The sequence below is a fragment of the Loxodonta africana genome, chromosome 12, assembly GCF_030014295.1.
Source record: "Loxodonta africana isolate mLoxAfr1 chromosome 12, mLoxAfr1.hap2, whole genome shotgun sequence".
In the NCBI taxonomy this organism is placed as follows: domain Eukaryota; kingdom Metazoa; phylum Chordata; class Mammalia; order Proboscidea; family Elephantidae; genus Loxodonta; species Loxodonta africana.
The window spans coordinates 88254356-88272252 of NC_087353.1; the positions used below are offsets into that span (position 1 = coordinate 88254356).

The following is a 17897-nucleotide window of genomic DNA, read 5'->3' on the forward strand; positions in this document are numbered from 1 at the left end:
TATGCGGCAGTTCTACTCTGTCACATAGGGTCACTATGAGTTGGAATCTGCTTGACAGCCCCTAATAACATGACATTCAAGGTCCTTCAAGATAGAGCCCCTGCTTTCCTCCAGTCTTATATCTCAACATACACACCCCAAAGGTGGCATTCTTCCCCCAAGTTTCTGAGCTTTGCTATTCTCTCTGCCTGAAATGCTCCTCCCTGCTCCTTCTTGCCAAATTAACATGGCTCCGTTCTTTAGAAAAACCCTTGCTTTCACCAGGGAAGGGTTAGGTACTCCTTCCACATGCTCCCCCACCAAAGCTCAGACCCATCTGGGCTGTCATTGTTTGTCCACCTGAGGAAAGCAGGCTTGGAGTGAAGTCTTGAGGGGAATTGTAAAATATGGAATAAGGTGGGGTGGGGAAGAGAGATGGCATTCACGTAGGCAGGAAGGTGAACACAAGCTGGCTGCCTGCAGGATTGGTGTGGAGCTCGGCCGAATATGGGTACTGCCATGGCCTTCCTTCCAATGGCGCCTTCCCCATTCACCTCCTCCTTCACAGATAACATAGAGGCTGCTAAACAGGCACGGTCCCCTCTCAGGTCCCTTCCATTACAGCGCCACTGGCTGGTCCCTCTTGGTCTCTGTGTTCTGGACTCCTCCCGCCCACCTTCTAAGGAGCTCTTTTCTCGTCTCTCTCTAGATGTTGGACCCTTCCTGTGTGCATTTACCCAGGCTCAAATTTCTCTCCTCTTGGAAAGAAAACTTACCTTGCCCCAATTTCCCTACCTGCTCTCCAGGTCTCCTCCCCTTCACAGCCAATAGTTTAAAATGTTGTCCCTCCCTTCAACTTCCACTTCCTCCTCAAACCCTCCAGCCTGGCTTCCTCTTAACCAGGCCTCTAAGATGGCTGTCATTAAGGTCTCTAATGTACCAAATTTATTACACAAGGGACCCACTGATACATTCTTGCTGTATGAGATTTACATAACGCATAAATAAGCAGGTCACATGAAAATCCAGGTTTGCCCCTCCCCAGAGATATCCACGGTTAACCACTGTTAAGGTGTGTGTTCTTCTAGTCCTTTCTCTATATCTTTACCTAAATATATGTACATAAATACCTACCTTTATTTTGAGAGTTTACATAAATGCGAGCATACTACAAATTTTTTTTTTCCTGTGACCTGCATTTTTCACTTAATAATATGTCTAGATGTTCTTTCCGCCATCAGAATATATGGGTCTACCCCCATTCTTTTTAGTACCTGCATACTATTCCTTAATGTGAATAATATGCCTTAATATGATTCAAAGGAGCCCTGGTGGCACAGTGGTTAAGCACTGAGCTGCTAAATGAAAGGTCAGCAGTTCAAACCCACCAGCCACTCCACGAGACAAAGGTGTGGCCGTTTGCTTCCATAAAGATTACAGACTTGAAACCTTGTGGGGCAGTTCTACTCTATCCTATAGGGTCGCTATATGTTGGAATTGACTCGATGCCAAGGGGAATATGATTCACTCACATATCTACCGGTAAACATTTGGGTAATCTCAGGTTTTTTTTTTTTTTCCTTCTATTTAAAAAATACCACAATGAACGTCTTTAAGGTACATCTTTGTGAAAACATGCATTTCTGTAGGAAGATTCCTAGAAGGAATATACTGGGTCAAAACATACGTGCATGTGGCTGTTTAATGGTCATTGCTGTCTTCCAAGAAGTTTTCACCAACATAGAGTCTTATCATCAATGTATTCAGAGGGTACCTGCATCCCAGCCAACACTCAATGTTATCAATCTTCTAAGTTTTTGTCAGTATGACAGTTGTAGTTTTGATTAGTATTTCCATTATTACTGGCAACCTACATCCCCCAAATCAGCCATTGAAAATCCTGTCAAGCACAGTTCTACTCTGAGGTACATGGGGTCGCCATGAGTCAGAAAGAACTGACTCGATGGCATGGCAACCAGTTTATTACTAGTAAAGCAGACATCTTTTTAAATGTTTACTGGCTACTTTATTTCTTCCTCTGTGACTTGTCTGTTTGACATCTTTGCCAACAGACACTTTCAGTCCTCCCTTTGCTTGGCCTTTCGGTTGCTTCTGCCACCGTTGCCAAGTATAGAATTTTAGGCTTGAAATGATTTTCTATTGGAATTCTGCAAAATTCCACTGCCTTTTAGAATCCATGGTTGCTATTGAAAAGCCCGCTGCCATGCTGATTGCTGATCCGTAGTATGTGACCTGGTTTTTTCTGTTTAAAAAGGTCTTCTCTTTACCCCTGATATTCTGAAACTTCGTCACATGTCTTCCACGGGTCGCTTCGCATTCGTTGTACTAGCCACGTTTTAATCAATTGTGTATTTCAGTTCTAGGAAATTTTCTTGTATTTTTTAAAAAATAATTTCTGTTCCTCTGCTTTTTTTTTTTTTTAACTATTTTTATTGGATGTTAGACTTCCTGGATTGATCCTCAAAATCTCCTTTCTCTCAATTTCTTTCCCTCTCTCTTGTTTTTCTTCCCTTGATTTCACATGTAACTCTCCTATTGGACTTTACATTTTAACTATCATAGCTTTAATTTCTGTGAGCTTTTTCTTCTTTCCTGGCTGTCCATTTTCCATGGCATTATGGGAAGGATGCCAGGCAAGGAGGGTCACGGGTAGATAAAGCGGCCCAGGTGCCTCATTGTGCCCTTCCCCCTCTCCCCTGAGAGCTGCCTCTGAGGTCCCTCATGGCTCCTTCGGTCTGGACTTTGGTGCTGCTGCTGGGGGCTGCCTGGGGCCAGGACCACAAGCCTGCCCCTGTCTGGTAAGTGGGGCTCAGGTTTATTAAGGATAAACCAGGGGCAGACTACGATTGGGGGCGGCTCTGAGGAAGAACCGAGGCAAAGCTAGAGGAAGGCAGAGCCCCAGGGCGGAGGGCAGGGAGCCCACAGGATGGGAGGAAGACTGGTGAATAGGAACGGGGAGAGCCCCACAGTCCTAGAGCCTGAGTCTGACGGGCGGGTTCTGGGTGGGAGAAACTGAGTGGAGGCAGGACAGAGCTGAAACCCGAGGAGCAAGGGAGGGGGCAGAGGCTGAAAGGAAGGTCTGAGGATGGGAGGGGAGGGCAGGGAGGTCAGGCCCGAAAAAAATCAACAAGCCCAGGTTAGACCCAGTGATAAGAGAGACCGCAGGTAGGAGGCAGAGAGAAGTGATAGATGGCTTTGGGCGAATTTGAACAAGGAGAACTTGAATACACAAAACGAAGGGCTGTTCTATGTGACCCACACTACCTGGGGAGGGGCTGTTGGCTTCTCTGTGGAATCTGTGAGGTGAAGAGGGGAGGCCAAGGACTAGCTCCTCTTTGTTACCCATTTATATGTTCATCTGCCTGTAGTGGATGAAATACCATGCCCACCACCCCCCTGGTAACATAGGACCCATACTGTCCTTGTTCTACAGGGAAAAATTGGGGCTATAGCTCAAAAATGAGCTCATCTCCTACAGAAGGAGCTCCCCAGAGTCTCTTAAGTACCACATGAGAATCCCTCTAGATGGGGGGATGGGTCCCTCCTTGTGTGAGACTGACAATCAGGGCACGCAGGGCACAGTGCCACCAGGTGAGGGCACCTGTGGAGGTATGAGGAACTCAGAGGCGCCACTTTCTAGGAGAGAGTTAAGAATTCAAAGTGAGGAAGCGGTGGGTGACCTTTCCGAAAAACTTAAAACAAGTAATAAATGTCCACGGCATAAAACATTAAGGAGCTCTGGTGGCGCAGTGGTTAAAGCGCTTGGTGGTTAACCAAAAGATCAGGTTAGAACCCACCAGCCGCTCCACAGGAGAAAGATGTGGCAGTCTGCTTCTGTGAAGATTAACAGCCCTGGAAACCCCAGGGGGCAGTTCTACTCCATCCTTCAGACTGATCCCTGCGAGCCAGACTTGAAGGCATTAACGTATTAACATAATATTGACAAACAAAAAGAAAAGAAAACTCATACACAAATCACCACTCAGAAAGGCTCACAATTGTCCAGCCTTCTAATTCTTGAGAGTGACAAGTATTACTTTTTTCTCCTTCTCTAAATCAACCCCAAGGACAGAGACGCCTCTGGACTGGAAGCTGGTGGTTCCCCGCTCTGAGGACAACTGTGAGTTGGAAACTAACTCAGCCCTTATCTCCAGCCAAGTCCCCGAGCTCCAGGGTGGCCTGCTCAAGTGCCCTCGGCACGGTCGATGATGTATACATGTAATAAAGGTGTGATGGGACACCCTTAGATGATCAGGGTGGAGAACTATTAAAAAAGAACGGTAAGATGTGTGCTGCCCAGCTGAACTCAGCCCGCCTAGGCCCCATTTTGCAACCTTTGACCTAGTCATTCTGCTCATCCCACCCCCCCCAGCCCTGAATTCTTCCTGAGAGCCCCCAGCTGGGCTCGGCACCTGCCCTCTCCCTTCCCCTTGGCCTCACAGTGCCCCTTTCCTCTCAGCTGTTCTCACTGAGTGTGATTTTGAGGATGACTCTAACCCCCTCTGCAACTGGACCCAAGTGTCTGCAGATGATGGGGACTGGACTCGAGCCAAAGGGTCTGGGCATAATGACACCACTAGGCCGCCTGGGGGGTACCCCAACAAAGGTGAGGGGCTTACAGGAACCGTTGGGTTTAGGGAGGAGGGTGGGTGGATGGGGAAGCAGCTGGGAGCTGGGCGCTGGCAGATCTGGGTGAAGAGAAGACGGGGCAGCTGGAAGCCAAGGGTGAGAGGGGCAGCCTCAGGGTGGTGGGCCTCATGTCTGTGCTCTGCCTCCCTCCCACAGAGGGCTACTACCTGTACATGGACCCGCGCGCCTTCCGCCAGGATGGGGTGGCCCGCCTGCGCAGCCCCACCATCTGGGAGGTTGGGCCACTGTGTGTGCACTTCGCCTACCACATGTTCGGGTTGTCGTGGGGCGCCCAGCTCAAACTGCTGCTGCTCCCCAGCACCCAGGGAAGGCGCCCCCTCCTGCTCTGGAAGCACAGAAATACCCAGGGTACTTCCTGGATGCCCACCGCCATCACAGTGCCTGCGGGGCTGGCCCAGCCCGGCCAGGTGAGGCCAAGGGCAAAGCCAGGGCTCCCAGTGGGAATCTGGGTGTTGGGAGGCCTGCAGAGGGCTGCAGTAAGGAGGGGGAGCTGGGGGCCAGGCCATCTGAATTCAGGAAGGAGGCTGGGAACAGAGGCAGAGGCCTGGCCAAGAGGCTCACAGTGTTTTGGTGGCCTTTCTCCTTCCTCCCGCAGTTGATGTTTGAGGCAGTAAGGGGCAGCACCGCTTACCTGGCCATCGCTCTGGATGCCCTCTCTGTCTTTCGGGGCGCCTGCCATCAGGGTGAGCCCCTGTCCCACCTCTACCCATGCCCAGGGTGGCAGGAGTAGCTCAGGGTCCATGATCCTGGTTTCTCATAGAGTTGGGGCTACCTGCTCCTCTCTCTCTCCACACCCCACACCTTTGACCCGTGAAGCAGCCACATCTAAAGAGAGGTTCTTCTTTAGCATAGGGTTGTGCTGATTCCTGTTCTGGAGTGACCAGCTGTCCTGGTTTGCCCTGGACTATCTCGGTTATCTCGGGCATACTGGGAAACCATCAGGCCCAGGCAAACTGGAATGTTTAGCCAACCTGGCTGGTACCCCACATCCAACCAGATTAGCTTTCTAAACTGAAGTCAGAGATGTGAGGGGAGGGAATTCAAGAGATGGAAAACTCCAGAAGCTGGGTGAAAAGAGCCAACACTTACCGAGCACCAGCACATACATTATCTAATTTACACCTAGCAACAACTCGATGAGGTGGGCACTGTTATCCTGTTTATAGATGAGGAAACTGAGGCTTAGTCAGGTTAAGTAACCTGCACCAGGAATGCAGCCAGTAAGCAAGAGGGCCATATCTCCTCAAAAGCTCACCAGGCTCACAACAGGACCCAGATTTGAACTCAGTATTCTAACTCCAGATTGAGGCATTCTTTACTGAGCTAAGTTCTCCCCTCCTTTCTTTCCCCTCAGTCTGTGTGATGCAAACCTGCAACTTTGACACTCCAAATGACCTCTGTGGCTGGAGCTGGATCCCAACTCCCACTGGGGCCAAATGGATCCAGAAGACGGGGTCATCAGGGGACCCAGACGTGGGGCCCGTGGGCGACTTTTCCAGGCCTGGTAGTGAGTAACGGTCATGCCTCCATCTTTTGACCTTCAGTTCAGGGCTTCTAGTACCAAAAGGCTGGCAGTTCCAATCCACCTGCCACTCCTTGGAAACCCTATGGGGGCAGTTCTACTTGGTCTATGGGGTCACTATGAGTCTGAATCGGCTCGACAGCAACAGGACAGATAGGAGTGTCCTCTGCGGGAGCATACAGTGTTTGCTTTTCAACCCAACAGTAACCCTCAGGAAGGCTGGGGAGAAGTCCGGCAACCTCAAACCTCTATCAGCACAAGTTTCACTGCAGAAACAACCTCCAAGCATGCACCCAGCTCCCACCACTGCCACCCTGCAGACTTTACCTAGCAGTCCCAGCACAGCCTACCTCTCACCTCCTTTTCCTGGCACCTTTCTTTCTTCATTCATTTATTCAACAAACATCTATTGAGCACCTATGCATGCCAGGCAACGTCCCAGGCACCTGAGATACATACATCAGTGTACAAAACAGACAAGGAGTGGTAAGGGGCCAGGGGGAGATAGTTACTGAAACATCAAGTAAATTATATAGTCATAAGGTGAGCGGTGCTATTGAAAAATAAAAAGTTGAAGAGGCGGAGCCAAGAGGACGGAATAGAAAAATAAAAAGTTGACTAAGGTAAGGGGATTGGGAGTGCAGGGATGGAGTGGGTTGCAAAATGTAGAGTAGGTCAGAGTAGGTCTCATTCAGGTCATACTGGAGCAAAAACCTGAAGGAGGTGAGGGAGTGTCTTAGTTACCTAGTGCTGCTATAACAGAAATACCACAAGCAGATGCCTTTAACAAAGAGAAATTTATTTTCTCACAATCTAGGAGGCTAGAGGTCCAAATTAACGGTACCAGCTCCAAGGGAAGGCTTTCTCTCTCTCTGTTGGTTCTGGGGGAAGGTTCTTGTCATCAATCTTCCCCTGGTCTAGAAGCTTTTCAGGGCAGGGACCCCGGGTCCAAAGGACCTGTACTCTTGGCTCTTCTTGCTTGGTGGTAATGAGGTTCCCCTGTCTCTGCTTACTTCTCTCTTTTATATCTCAAAAGAGATTGATTTAAGATACAACCTAATCTTGTAGATTGAGTCCTGCCTCATTAACATAACTGCCACTAATCCCACTTCATTAATATCATAGAGGTAGAATATACAACATACCAGAAAATCACATCAGATGACAAAATGGTGGACAATCACACAATAGTGGGAATCATGGACTACCCAAGTTGACACACATTTTTTGGAGGACACAAATCAATCCATAACAGGGAGTGAGGCATGAAGATATCTGAGGGAAGAGCTTTCCAGGTAGGGGGGCAGCCATGCAAAGGCCCTGAGGTAGCAGTGAGCCTGATGGGGGTAGGGTGGGGGTCTGAGGATCTGCAAGGAGCCAGGGTGGCTGGGATGGGGTGAGTGAAGGAGAGAGTGATAGAGAATGGCCTCAGAGGCATCATGAGAGGGGCAGATCATGAAGAGCCTGAAGGCCATTGTCAGGACTGTGGCTTTTACCCTGTGAATGGAAGCCTTTGCAGGACTTTAAGCAGAAGAGTGACTTGACCTGACTTAGGTTTAAAAGGATCATCTGGCTTTTGTATTGAGCATCCACTGGAGGGAACAGGCTAGGCTAGATGGAGGGGGGTCGTTTAGGAGGCTTTGGTAATAATCCAGGTGATAGTCCTTCTGCCTCTTCTTTTCCATTCATGTTTATCCCCAGCTTCCTTTTCACCTCTTTCTCGTACCCTTGCCAGGCTTTCTACCACTGACCTCTCCCTGCCTCCTGTCCTTCCTTTTTTCCTCTCCTTTCCTTCCTCCTTCCCTCCTTTCTCCCTTCCCTGCTCTTCAGCCCCTTTCTCTCCCATCTCCTCTGTCAATCCTCTCTATATAACGCCTGTTTCCAGCCCTCAGTAGGGACCACAACAGGCTTTGTGGATCAGACGCAGAGGTTCAGGCTCCCTAGTTTCCTTTCCTTGTCCATATCCCTTCTTTCTTTTTTTCCTTTGTGTTTCTCCATTCCCAATCCTCTCCCTTCATATTACCTTCTCATTTTCCTATTTTCTCCATCTTTCTCTCCCACTACTCCATAAGCCCATTCTGTCCACTCCAACTCTACGCCCTCCTTCCTTGGATCTTTCCTGCCACCTGAGGTGTGCTTTCTTGAAAGGCCTTGACAACCCCTACCCCACCCCACCTTCATCCTATGCTCCTGGAGAGGAGGCCCCAATCCATCTCTGCATCCCCCCACTATTCAGCAGAGTCCCAGCAGTTTCAGTGTCGGCTGATTTTTCATTTTTCCCACTCTCTCCCTTCCCTTTCAACCTTGATCATTTCCTTATATTTTCATATCTTTCCCCTCTCCTCTCGCTTCTTTTCCATTTCTCATCCGTGCCAGTGTCACCACTCCTTGTTTTCTTTTTCACCACGTTACCACTTCCTTTCCTTCCCGGTCCCTCCTCTTTCCCAGTTGTTTACTCTCCTTTCTCTTCTACCCAACTCCCGCCATTCCCTCTCTTTCAGCCCTTTTCTCGTCTCCCTTCCCTTGGCCCACCTTCCCGGGCCTTGTGGCTCGCTCACGCCGCTCACACAGCTGGGCCAGGCGGTGTCCTGCGCTAGGGCGCTTCCCACGTGGCAGCGGCATCTTAGGCTTTAGACCTGGCTACCAGTTGCGTCAGGGAGCAAGGCCCAGGCTGATTGGCTGCCTGAGCGGGGGGTGGGGCCGAGGGGGACTTTCGGTGTACGGCAGGCGCTTGCCCACGCCTTTGTGTGAGTGAATCTGCTATGTCAGGCAAGAAAAGAAAGAGTCTATGACTCTTGTCGTGTGCCGTCCAGTTGATTCCGATTCATAGCGACCCTACAGGACGGAGTAGAGCTGCCCTATAGAGTTTCCTAGGCTGTAATCTTTACGGGAGCAGATGGCTAGGTCTTTTCTCCTGCGGAGCGGCTGGTGGGTTCGAACTGTCCACCTTTCGGTTAGCAGCGAAGCACTTAACCATTGCACCACCAAGACTTCTTCCTGTGACTCTAGGGGACCTAAAAAAGTCAGCCTTCAAAGGACAAGGGCCTTCTAGCTGCTGCTTCTGAGAGAATGCCCGTGTTTACATGGCAGAGTCTGTGTCCTTACCCAGCCCCGCCAAGCACTTCCAGGAGGATTGACGGTCAATCAGCCAGTGAGGCAGATGTAGACCCCTCAGGGCTAATGATTCTGGGCAGCTGTTGGGGCTCCTCAGGGCCAGGTGCCCCCCATATACCTGTCCCTGCTGCCATACTCTCCCAACTCCAGACACTCCACCTACCTGTCTCTCTTTTCCTTCCCAGATGGCTCCTACATGCTCCTGGACCCCAGGGATGCAAAATCAGGGCAGAAATCAATCCTCCTGAGCCCGCTGAGCCAGTCCTCTGGCTGTCTGAGCCTCTCCTTCCACTATGTCCTCCGGGCCCGGACTGCTGGTGCAGCCCTCATGGTCAAGGCTGCAGCCTTGGGTTAGAACGGGGAACTCACAGGGTTTACACTTACCCTGGGGCTCATCTCCCAGGGCTGGGTTGAGGGGGGAACATGGGGCATTCCTCAGGGTCTAGAGAAGTCTAGAATATGTGAGAGATTATTCCATGGATTGGAATTGGGGAGCTGGACGGACCCTGGATTCTGAAAAAATAGATAAAGATGACAGGAGAGTGAGAAAGAAGGGTATGCTGCCATTTGGGGGAGGATACCCCAAGTATTCTGGTGCTCGACCTTCCGAGGACAGGGTTGAAGTCATTTCCCAATCTCCCTAATCTCACTTCTCTCTCTGATTCCTTCCCTTGCAGGCAGTATCCGGAAACACACTCTATTCTCAGGACAGCCTGGACCCAACTGGCAGCCTGTTTCTATCAATTATACAAGCCAGGGGCAGATACAGGTACAGAGGATTAAGGGGTTGGTTTCCTTGCACATGGTAGGCATTCCCAGTGTTGAAATGAATTGAGGGTCTGGGCACAGGGAGCAGGGTGCCTGGGTCTCTGAATGGAATTGTCAGACTGTAGACTTGGGGGTTTGGACTGTGTGCTCACACCTGGCCCACTCTCCCTCTGTCCAGTTCATCATAGTGGGTGTGTTTGGAGCAATCCCAGAGCCAGCTGTGGCCGTGGATGCAATCAGCATCGCTCCCTGTAAAGGTAAGAGCAGGGCCTGGGAGGCCCTGATATCTCTGAATCAGGAGTGAGATGGGGGTACGAATGGAGAGCTTGATCAAAATTTTTGAAATCTCCCATTTTGATCCCTTAGAGAACTTCCCTCAATGTGACTTTGAAGATGATGCCCATCCCTTCTGTGACTGGATCCAGGCATCTAGAGATGGCGGACACTGGACCCGGGGAAGTAGAAATACATCCACCCAGGGCACAGGCCCCTCTGGAGCTTCCCCTAATGGAGGTGAGGAGTTTGAGAACCCCTCAAGCCCACAAATCACTGAATCTGCTCCCAGCTATGGTCCTGGCTAGTGTGATTGATGGAGGAAGTGTCAGTAGAGGGGATGCTGTAGACGGTGAAGATCAGTCGGCAGGTGGTGACTGGGAAACTGCCATGTGGCCAGAGCTGTGGAGATGACAGAGGTAGACTTAGTTGGGCATTCTCAAGGCTCTGGGGATCATTGAAACTCCCACAAAAGCCAGGCATCTCACTCCCTTGAGCCGAAGACTTCAAAATCTACTGTCTCATTTTCAGTCAATTCGTTTGTTGGTGGAGCTGACAAAGATTTGTTGGTTTGGTTTTCTTTTCTTTCTGATCTTGCCTTCTTGAGTTAGAAGTCCAAAATGAGCAGAAAACAGTGCTACAATGTGGGACATTTGGGTACCTGCCTCAGACCCCCATTTGGAAATCAAGGAGTTGCTAAAGCGGCAATAGGAATGTCCTGCCAAGGTTTCTCATCTTGCCCATTCCCTCTTTTTGTCCAGAAGACCATCACTACATCTACCTAAAGCCTGACAAGATAAGGCAGCCTGTCAGACTAGTGAGCAGGTCCTTCTGTGCACTTGAGGCGATCTGTGTGGAGTTTACTTACCACATATATGGCTCTGGAGAGGGTGCTATGCTCAAGCTCCTGCTGGGGACTCCTAGAGGTAGTGCCATGAGTTCTCTCTGGAGCCGTGTGGGGTCTCAGAACCCTGCCTGGCAGCAGGCCTCCATCACCATCCCTTCAGGACATCAACAGCCCATGCAGGTAAGAGATGGAAAGAGTGGGCTGTGTGTGTGTCTGTGCGGGGCTTGGTGAGGGGGGACGTGATGTCTGGGATAGGAAGGGCTGAGAAGATGGAAAGCTGGAAAGGGGGCAGGGAAGAGATAAACTTAGTGTTATAGAGAAGGGTATCTGGCTCCTGAAAGGGAAGAAGCAGGGCTGGACTGTTGAGGCCAGAACAAGGTGCCATTTTGACAGAGGACAGACTTCAGGCCCAGCAGAGTCACTGAGTTGCCAGGACTTCATTTTCATTTCTCTTTTCCTTCTCTCTCCCTCCTTTCCTTCAGCTGATACTTGAGGCTGTCGTGGGCACCAACACTACCTTTGATGTTGCTGTGGGTTTAATCTTGATCCATCGTGGGGCCTGTCGTCCAGGTAAGATGAAACCCAGGGTCCTGGAAAGGAGGCTATGCCATCTTTATAAATTGCTTAAAACACGAGCCTTCTCTTGCACTTGATTCTCACACTGCTGACTCTGTTCCTGTCTGACTTTAGCTTTCTATATTCTGCCCACTTCCACTTCCCTGACTCCATGAGGATGCTTGACTGAGTGTAACTTTGATGCCATGAATTTTTGTGGCTGGATCCAGAATGCATCACCCAGTGAATGGTGATTTTGAAGGCAGGGATCATATCTTACTATTCATTTGTTGTGTTTCTTGCCTAGCACAATATCTGACATATGTTAGGATCAGATTGTTTGTTGAGTGAGTGAAGGTTGGGAGTAGAGGAACGGTTGTGAATAAGTTATACTTCTGAGCCCACCCATTCTAACTAGGCATGAGTGAAGAGGGTAGTAGTATGATTTTGACTAAACTTCAGGGATTTTTTTTTTCAGGACCTATGTCCATAGTGCTTCCTGTGAAACACCCAGTTCTGCCTACCGTTGCTACTGAACCACCTGCTGTCCCCACAGAAAAACCCACTGTCCCTACTGAAAACACCACCATCCCCACAGAAAAGTGTACCACTCCCACTATAAAGCCCACCACCACCACAGAAAAAACCACCATCCCCACAGAAAAATGTCCTGCCCCCACTGAAAAGCCCACCATCCCCACAGAAAAGCCCATTGTTCCCACAGAAAGACCCACCATCCCCACTGAAGAGCCCACTGCCCCCATTGAAGAACCCACAGCCCCCGCTGAAGAGACCACTATCCTCACTGAAGGATCCACAGTCCCCACAGAAAAACTCACCATCCCCACTGAAAAACCCACCAACCCCACAGAAACACCCACAGTTCCTACAGAAAAACCCACCATCCCCACAGAAAAACCTACCATCCCCACTGAAAAACCAACCATCCCCACAGAAGAGCCCACTGTCCCCACAGAAAAGCCCACCATCCCCACAGAAAAACCTACCACCCCCACTGAAAAACCTACCATCCCCACTGAAGAGCCCACTGTCCCCACAGAAAAGCCCACCATCCCCACAGAAAAACCTACCACCCCCACTGAAAAACCTACCATCCCCACTGAAAAACCCACTGTCCCCACTGAAAAACCCACTATCCCCACTGAAGAGTCCACTGTCCCCACAGAAGAGCCCACTATCCCTACTGAAAAATTCCCCAGCTCCACTGAAAAGCCCACCGTCCCTATAGAAGTGCCCACAGTCCCCACTGAAAAACCCACCATCCCCACAGAAAAGTCAACAGTCACCACAAAATCACCCATGGTCTCCACTGAAAAATCCGCTGCCCCCACTGAAATGCCCACTGTTCCTACTGAAAAACCCACAGTCCCCACAGAAAAACCTACCATCCCCACTGAAAAACCCACCATCCCCACAGAAAAACCTATCATCCCCACTGAAAAACCCACAATCCCCTCAGAAAAGCCTACCATCCCCACAGAGAAACCCACCATCCCCACAGAAACACCCACCTTCCCCACAGAACAAACCACAATCCCCACAGAAACACCCACCCTCCCCACAGAAAAGCCCACCATCCCCACTGAGGAGCCTGCTCTACCCACTGAAAAACCCACCCTCCCTACAGAAAAGTCCACCCTTCCCACAGAAAAGCCTACCCTTGCCACAGAAAAACCCACCATCCCCACTAAAAAGCTCATTGTCCCCACTGAAAAACTCACCGAGAAACCTACCATCCCCACTGAGGAGCCCACTGCCCCCACTGAGGAACCCACCATCCCCACTGAAAAACCCACTGAAAAGCCCACTATCCCCACTGAGGAGCCCACTGCCCCCATGGAAAAACTCACCCTCCCCACAGAAAAGCACACAGCTCCTATGATAGCCCACACCAGCCCAACACTCAAACCCACTGGGCCAATGGTCTTGGCGATGACTCCAACTGCTCCAAGTGCCTTCACAACCAGTGTAACCCTCGGCACCACTGCAACCCGTAGACCTGCTCCAGGTATGAGGTGGAGCATTGGGGAAACAGCTGAAAATAAGAAAGTGTAGGAGAGAGAGTTAGGGAAAGGGATACTTCTGGCAGAAAAATTGCGGTCTTAGAGGAGAGATGAATCAGACTATGAGAGACTTTAGAAGAAATTATGAAGACTACACTCGGTGAGGGGAAGCAGGGCGGGGGGGCGAGGGTAGGGGTGGTTGGAAACCAAGAACTTGGCTTACTTCTTCCTTTTTTATTTTGAGATATAATTCACATACATAAAATTCACTCCTTTGAATTGTATAATTCAGTGGTTTTTAGTGTATTTAGAGATATATGCAACCATTGCCACAGTCAATTTTAGAACATTTTTATCATCTCAGAAAGAAACCCCCTACCCTTTAGCTATCACCCACCCACCTATCTTTTCCTCAGCCCTACAAAAAAAAAGCCACTAATCTACTTTCTGTCTCTATAGATTTGCTTATGCTGGACATTTCATAGAAATGGAATCATACAATCTGTGGTCTTTTGGGTCTAGCTTCTTCACTTAGTGTAATGTTTTCAAGGTTCATCCATGTTGTAACATGTTTAATACTTCATTCCTTTTTTAAACAATTTTTTTTAACAGAACATTTGCCATTTCTACAGTTTTCACATGTACAGTTCAGTGACATTAAGTATGTTCGCCATGTTGTTCAACTATCACCGTTACTGTTTCCAAGTTTTTCCATCACCCTTAATAGAAGCTCAGTGTCCCCTAAGCAATGAGTCCTCCTTTCCCTCTCCCTCCCACTCATCACTGGTAACACTAATAAACTTTGGTCTCTATATACTTGCCCATTTTAGGTATTTCATATCATTGGGATCATACACTATTTGTTCTTTTGTGACTGACTTACTTCACTTAGCATGTTTCAATGTTCATCCATGTTGTAGCCTGTATCAGGACTTCATTTCTCTTTATGGCTGCATAGTATTCCATTGTATGTATGCTCTATATTTGTTCATCCATTCATCTGTTGATGGGCATTTAAGCTGTTTCCCCCTTTTGGCTATTGTGGATAATGCTACAGTGAACATTGGTGTACAAGTATCTGCTTGCATTCCTGCTTTTAATTCTTTTGGGTATATAGTGAAGAGTGGAATTGCTAGAGTAACTCTTGCTTAGTTTTTTGAGGAACTACCAAACTGTTTACCACAGCTGCTGTACCATTTTACATTACCAGCAACAATGGATGAAAGTTCCTTCCTTCCTTTTTATGGCTGATACGGGCCTACTTCTTGAGAAGAACTTGAGTTTGAGGGTAGAGGAAAGCTCTCTGAGAGAGGCTGTGGAGTGGAGGATTGATTAACTAAGGCTGTATTTCCCCCTTAGTGACCTGTCCCTCAGATGCCCACTACGAGTCCTGTGCCTGCCCAGCAACCTGCGAGAACCCCAAGCCCACCTGTCAGCTCCCCTGCAGGCCAGGCTGTGTCTGTAATCCCGGCTTTTTGCTTAGTCACTCCCACTGCATCAAAGCCTCGTCCTGCAGTTGCTTCTACAACAACAACTATTACAAGGTAAGACCACTGGGATGCCTGGATCCTCCGAGGGCGATTGCTAGCAGAATACCTGGATTCCGGCTCCATGTACTGTCCCCTTCCACCAAACAAACAAACAAAAAAACCCACTGCTGTTGAGTGGATTCCAACTCATACCAACCCTATAGATCAGAGTAGAACTGCCCCACAGGGTTTCCAAGGCTGTGAATTTTTACAGAAGCAGACTGTCACATCTTTCTCCCATGGAGCAGCTGGTAGGTTTGAACCGCTGACCTTTTGGCTAGCAGCTGAGCACTTTAACCACTGCGTCACCAGGGCTCCCTCTCTATTCCCCAGGTGAGGTGAATTTGGATCAATGGGATGCTCCTGGGGGGGTCACCTCCAAAGCAGCAGTTACACAGTTTCGGAGTCATTCAGCATGGGGTTTTTGATGACCAGCTTTGCTCATACAACACGTATTTGTTAAATATCCTTTTTGGTCTGGCATAATGTCAGGCTGGGGAGAAGGATCAGGATCCTGTGGTCCTTCGAGTCTCATATTTCTATACTTTTCTGCCCTGTAATGGTAGCCTTAATGATGCATTAGGGATTGGACCAACCATATGATAAAGGACCCTCCATATTCATCTTGAGGAAAGCCTAAAGGTTTGTCTGTACACAGAGGGTGCTGGACACAGAGTAGCACATCTGACATGTTTCAGGGCAGAATCCAGCACCCCAAAGCCTTGGACTTTTCTTCCAAAGGAACTTGAAAATCCTGAGAAGTCAAAAAGAGGGGGCAGTTACTCTTCTTGTCTCCCCTAATCGGTCTCCTGGGTCTCTGGAGGGGCCCAGGCTGCAGGCCAGTGCTATTCAATAGGGATCGCCTACAGGCCACACAGATGTCATTTTATATTTCTCGGTCACTATATTAAACAAGAGAAAAGGAACAGGTTGAATTAATTGTAATAACGTATGATAATATATTGTAATATAATAATGAACCAGTACTGTATTATACTGTAATAACGAACCAATAATATATTGGTTCAGCATGTAATCAATACAGATTTATGAGGGATGTACACGGGAGAGTATCTTCTCTCCTGGCACAGGGTGGAGAAGGTGAAAGAGTCCCAAATACATTCTCTTTTTTTTTGTTTGTTTCCTAGCTGAACTAGAAAATAGGGCATGTGGGTTATAGACTATTTAAGGTCTGGCTCAGCTTTTTGGATTCATCAGAGATTTTCTTCATGTTGCTTCTTGAGTTTTATCATTAAGGAAGACATTATGAGAAATGAAAGCCAAGTAACATGCAAGTCACTTTCAGTTTTAATCTCAGTAATAGTGATAGCTAACATTTACTTATCCTTTTCTAGGGGCTAGGCAAGGAGCCCTGGTGGTGCAGTGGTTAAGGGCTCGGCTGCTAACCAAAGGTCAGCGATTTGAACCCACCAGCCATTCCACGGGAGAAAAGACCTAAGGATATTCTCCCTTAAAGATTACAGCCTTGGAAACCCTGTGGGACAGTTCTATTTTGTCCTACAGGGTCGCTATGAGTTGGAATCGACTCAATGGCACACAACAACATGCGTTAGGCATTGGGTGAAGGTCTTTTAAAGAATTCTCTCATTTAATTTTCTCACAACAACCTCTTACGTTCATTATTTTTATTATTCCTGCATTCTTTTTTTTCCCCCATGTTAAGTCTTCAAAATCCAGTGTGCATTTTACACTTGCAGCATATCTCAATGTGGACTGTTCACATTTCAAGAGCTCAGTAGCCACATGTGGCTGGTGGACACCAAACTGGACAGTGAGCTCTAGAGTCAGGCAACCACGTGTGAATCCTGGCTCCAGCACTCGTTCGCTTGGTGACCTTGGACAAGTTCACTTACCTCTCTAATTCTGTCTCCATACCTATAAAATGTGCACAATAGCTTTTCCTACCTCATAAGACTGTTGTGAAGATGAAATTAGATTCTGACACATACCCATTTCTTGTAAATGCTAATTATTATTATTAGCTACTTATGATAAATATTATATGCAACCTATTAATTACAAGTGCTTTAAGCATTCATTAGTGTACAGTGCCTCTTCTCTAGCTCCGAGTGTTCTTTCCACTGGTGTTCAGAGCTGCTTGTCTTTTCAGGGGCCACTTCCTCTTCCAGCTCCCCTTTAACTAGTCTTCTGGGTCTCTCTGTGGCAGTGCTATGGTTAGCTTCAGACACAGCCTGGGGAGAAAGACCTGTCACAACCATCAGCATCAACCATCTCTTCCCTCTGCCCTTGGAGACATACATTGACTTATATATTCATTTGTGCATTCCACAAATGTCTAGTCTCCTGGTATTGGGGTTACTATGAAAGTGACATGGCCTTTGCCCTCACGATGCTCTCAGATTAAGGAACACATTGGGTCTAGGCCCTGTCTTTCATTCAATAAGCATTTATTGAATGAGAATACTCTGCTAGGCACTGTGCTACACATTGGGGCCAAGATGGTGAGCAGACAGACATGGTACCTTACACAGAGTGCTCACAGTCAAACGATCACAAAAATAAATGTAAAGGTGCAACTCTAGTAAGTTCTCTGAAGGAAGGGTACCCAGAGGTATGAGGATGACCTAGTTAGG

At 48.4% G+C, this 17897-nt stretch overlaps 1 protein-coding gene across 1 annotated transcript in view; it reads left to right on the top strand.

The window, feature by feature from the left end:
• Positions 1 to 2721: 2721 nt before the first annotated feature.
• ZAN (zonadhesin) overlaps positions 2722 to 17897 on the top strand; it is a 38999-nt gene continuing 23823 nt past the window's right edge. The window contains 14 exon segments of the mRNA XM_064294808.1: positions 2722 to 2787; positions 4075 to 4120; positions 4460 to 4606; positions 4786 to 5057; positions 5246 to 5333; positions 6005 to 6157; positions 9472 to 9636; positions 9964 to 10055; positions 10233 to 10311; positions 10421 to 10567; positions 11092 to 11354; positions 11657 to 11825; positions 12148 to 13758; positions 15113 to 15297. Coding sequence (XP_064150878.1) covers positions 2722 to 2787; positions 4075 to 4120; positions 4460 to 4606; positions 4786 to 5057; positions 5246 to 5333; positions 6005 to 6157; positions 9472 to 9636; positions 9964 to 10055; positions 10233 to 10311; positions 10421 to 10567; positions 11092 to 11354; positions 11657 to 11825; positions 12148 to 13758; positions 15113 to 15297 — 3483 coding nt within the window.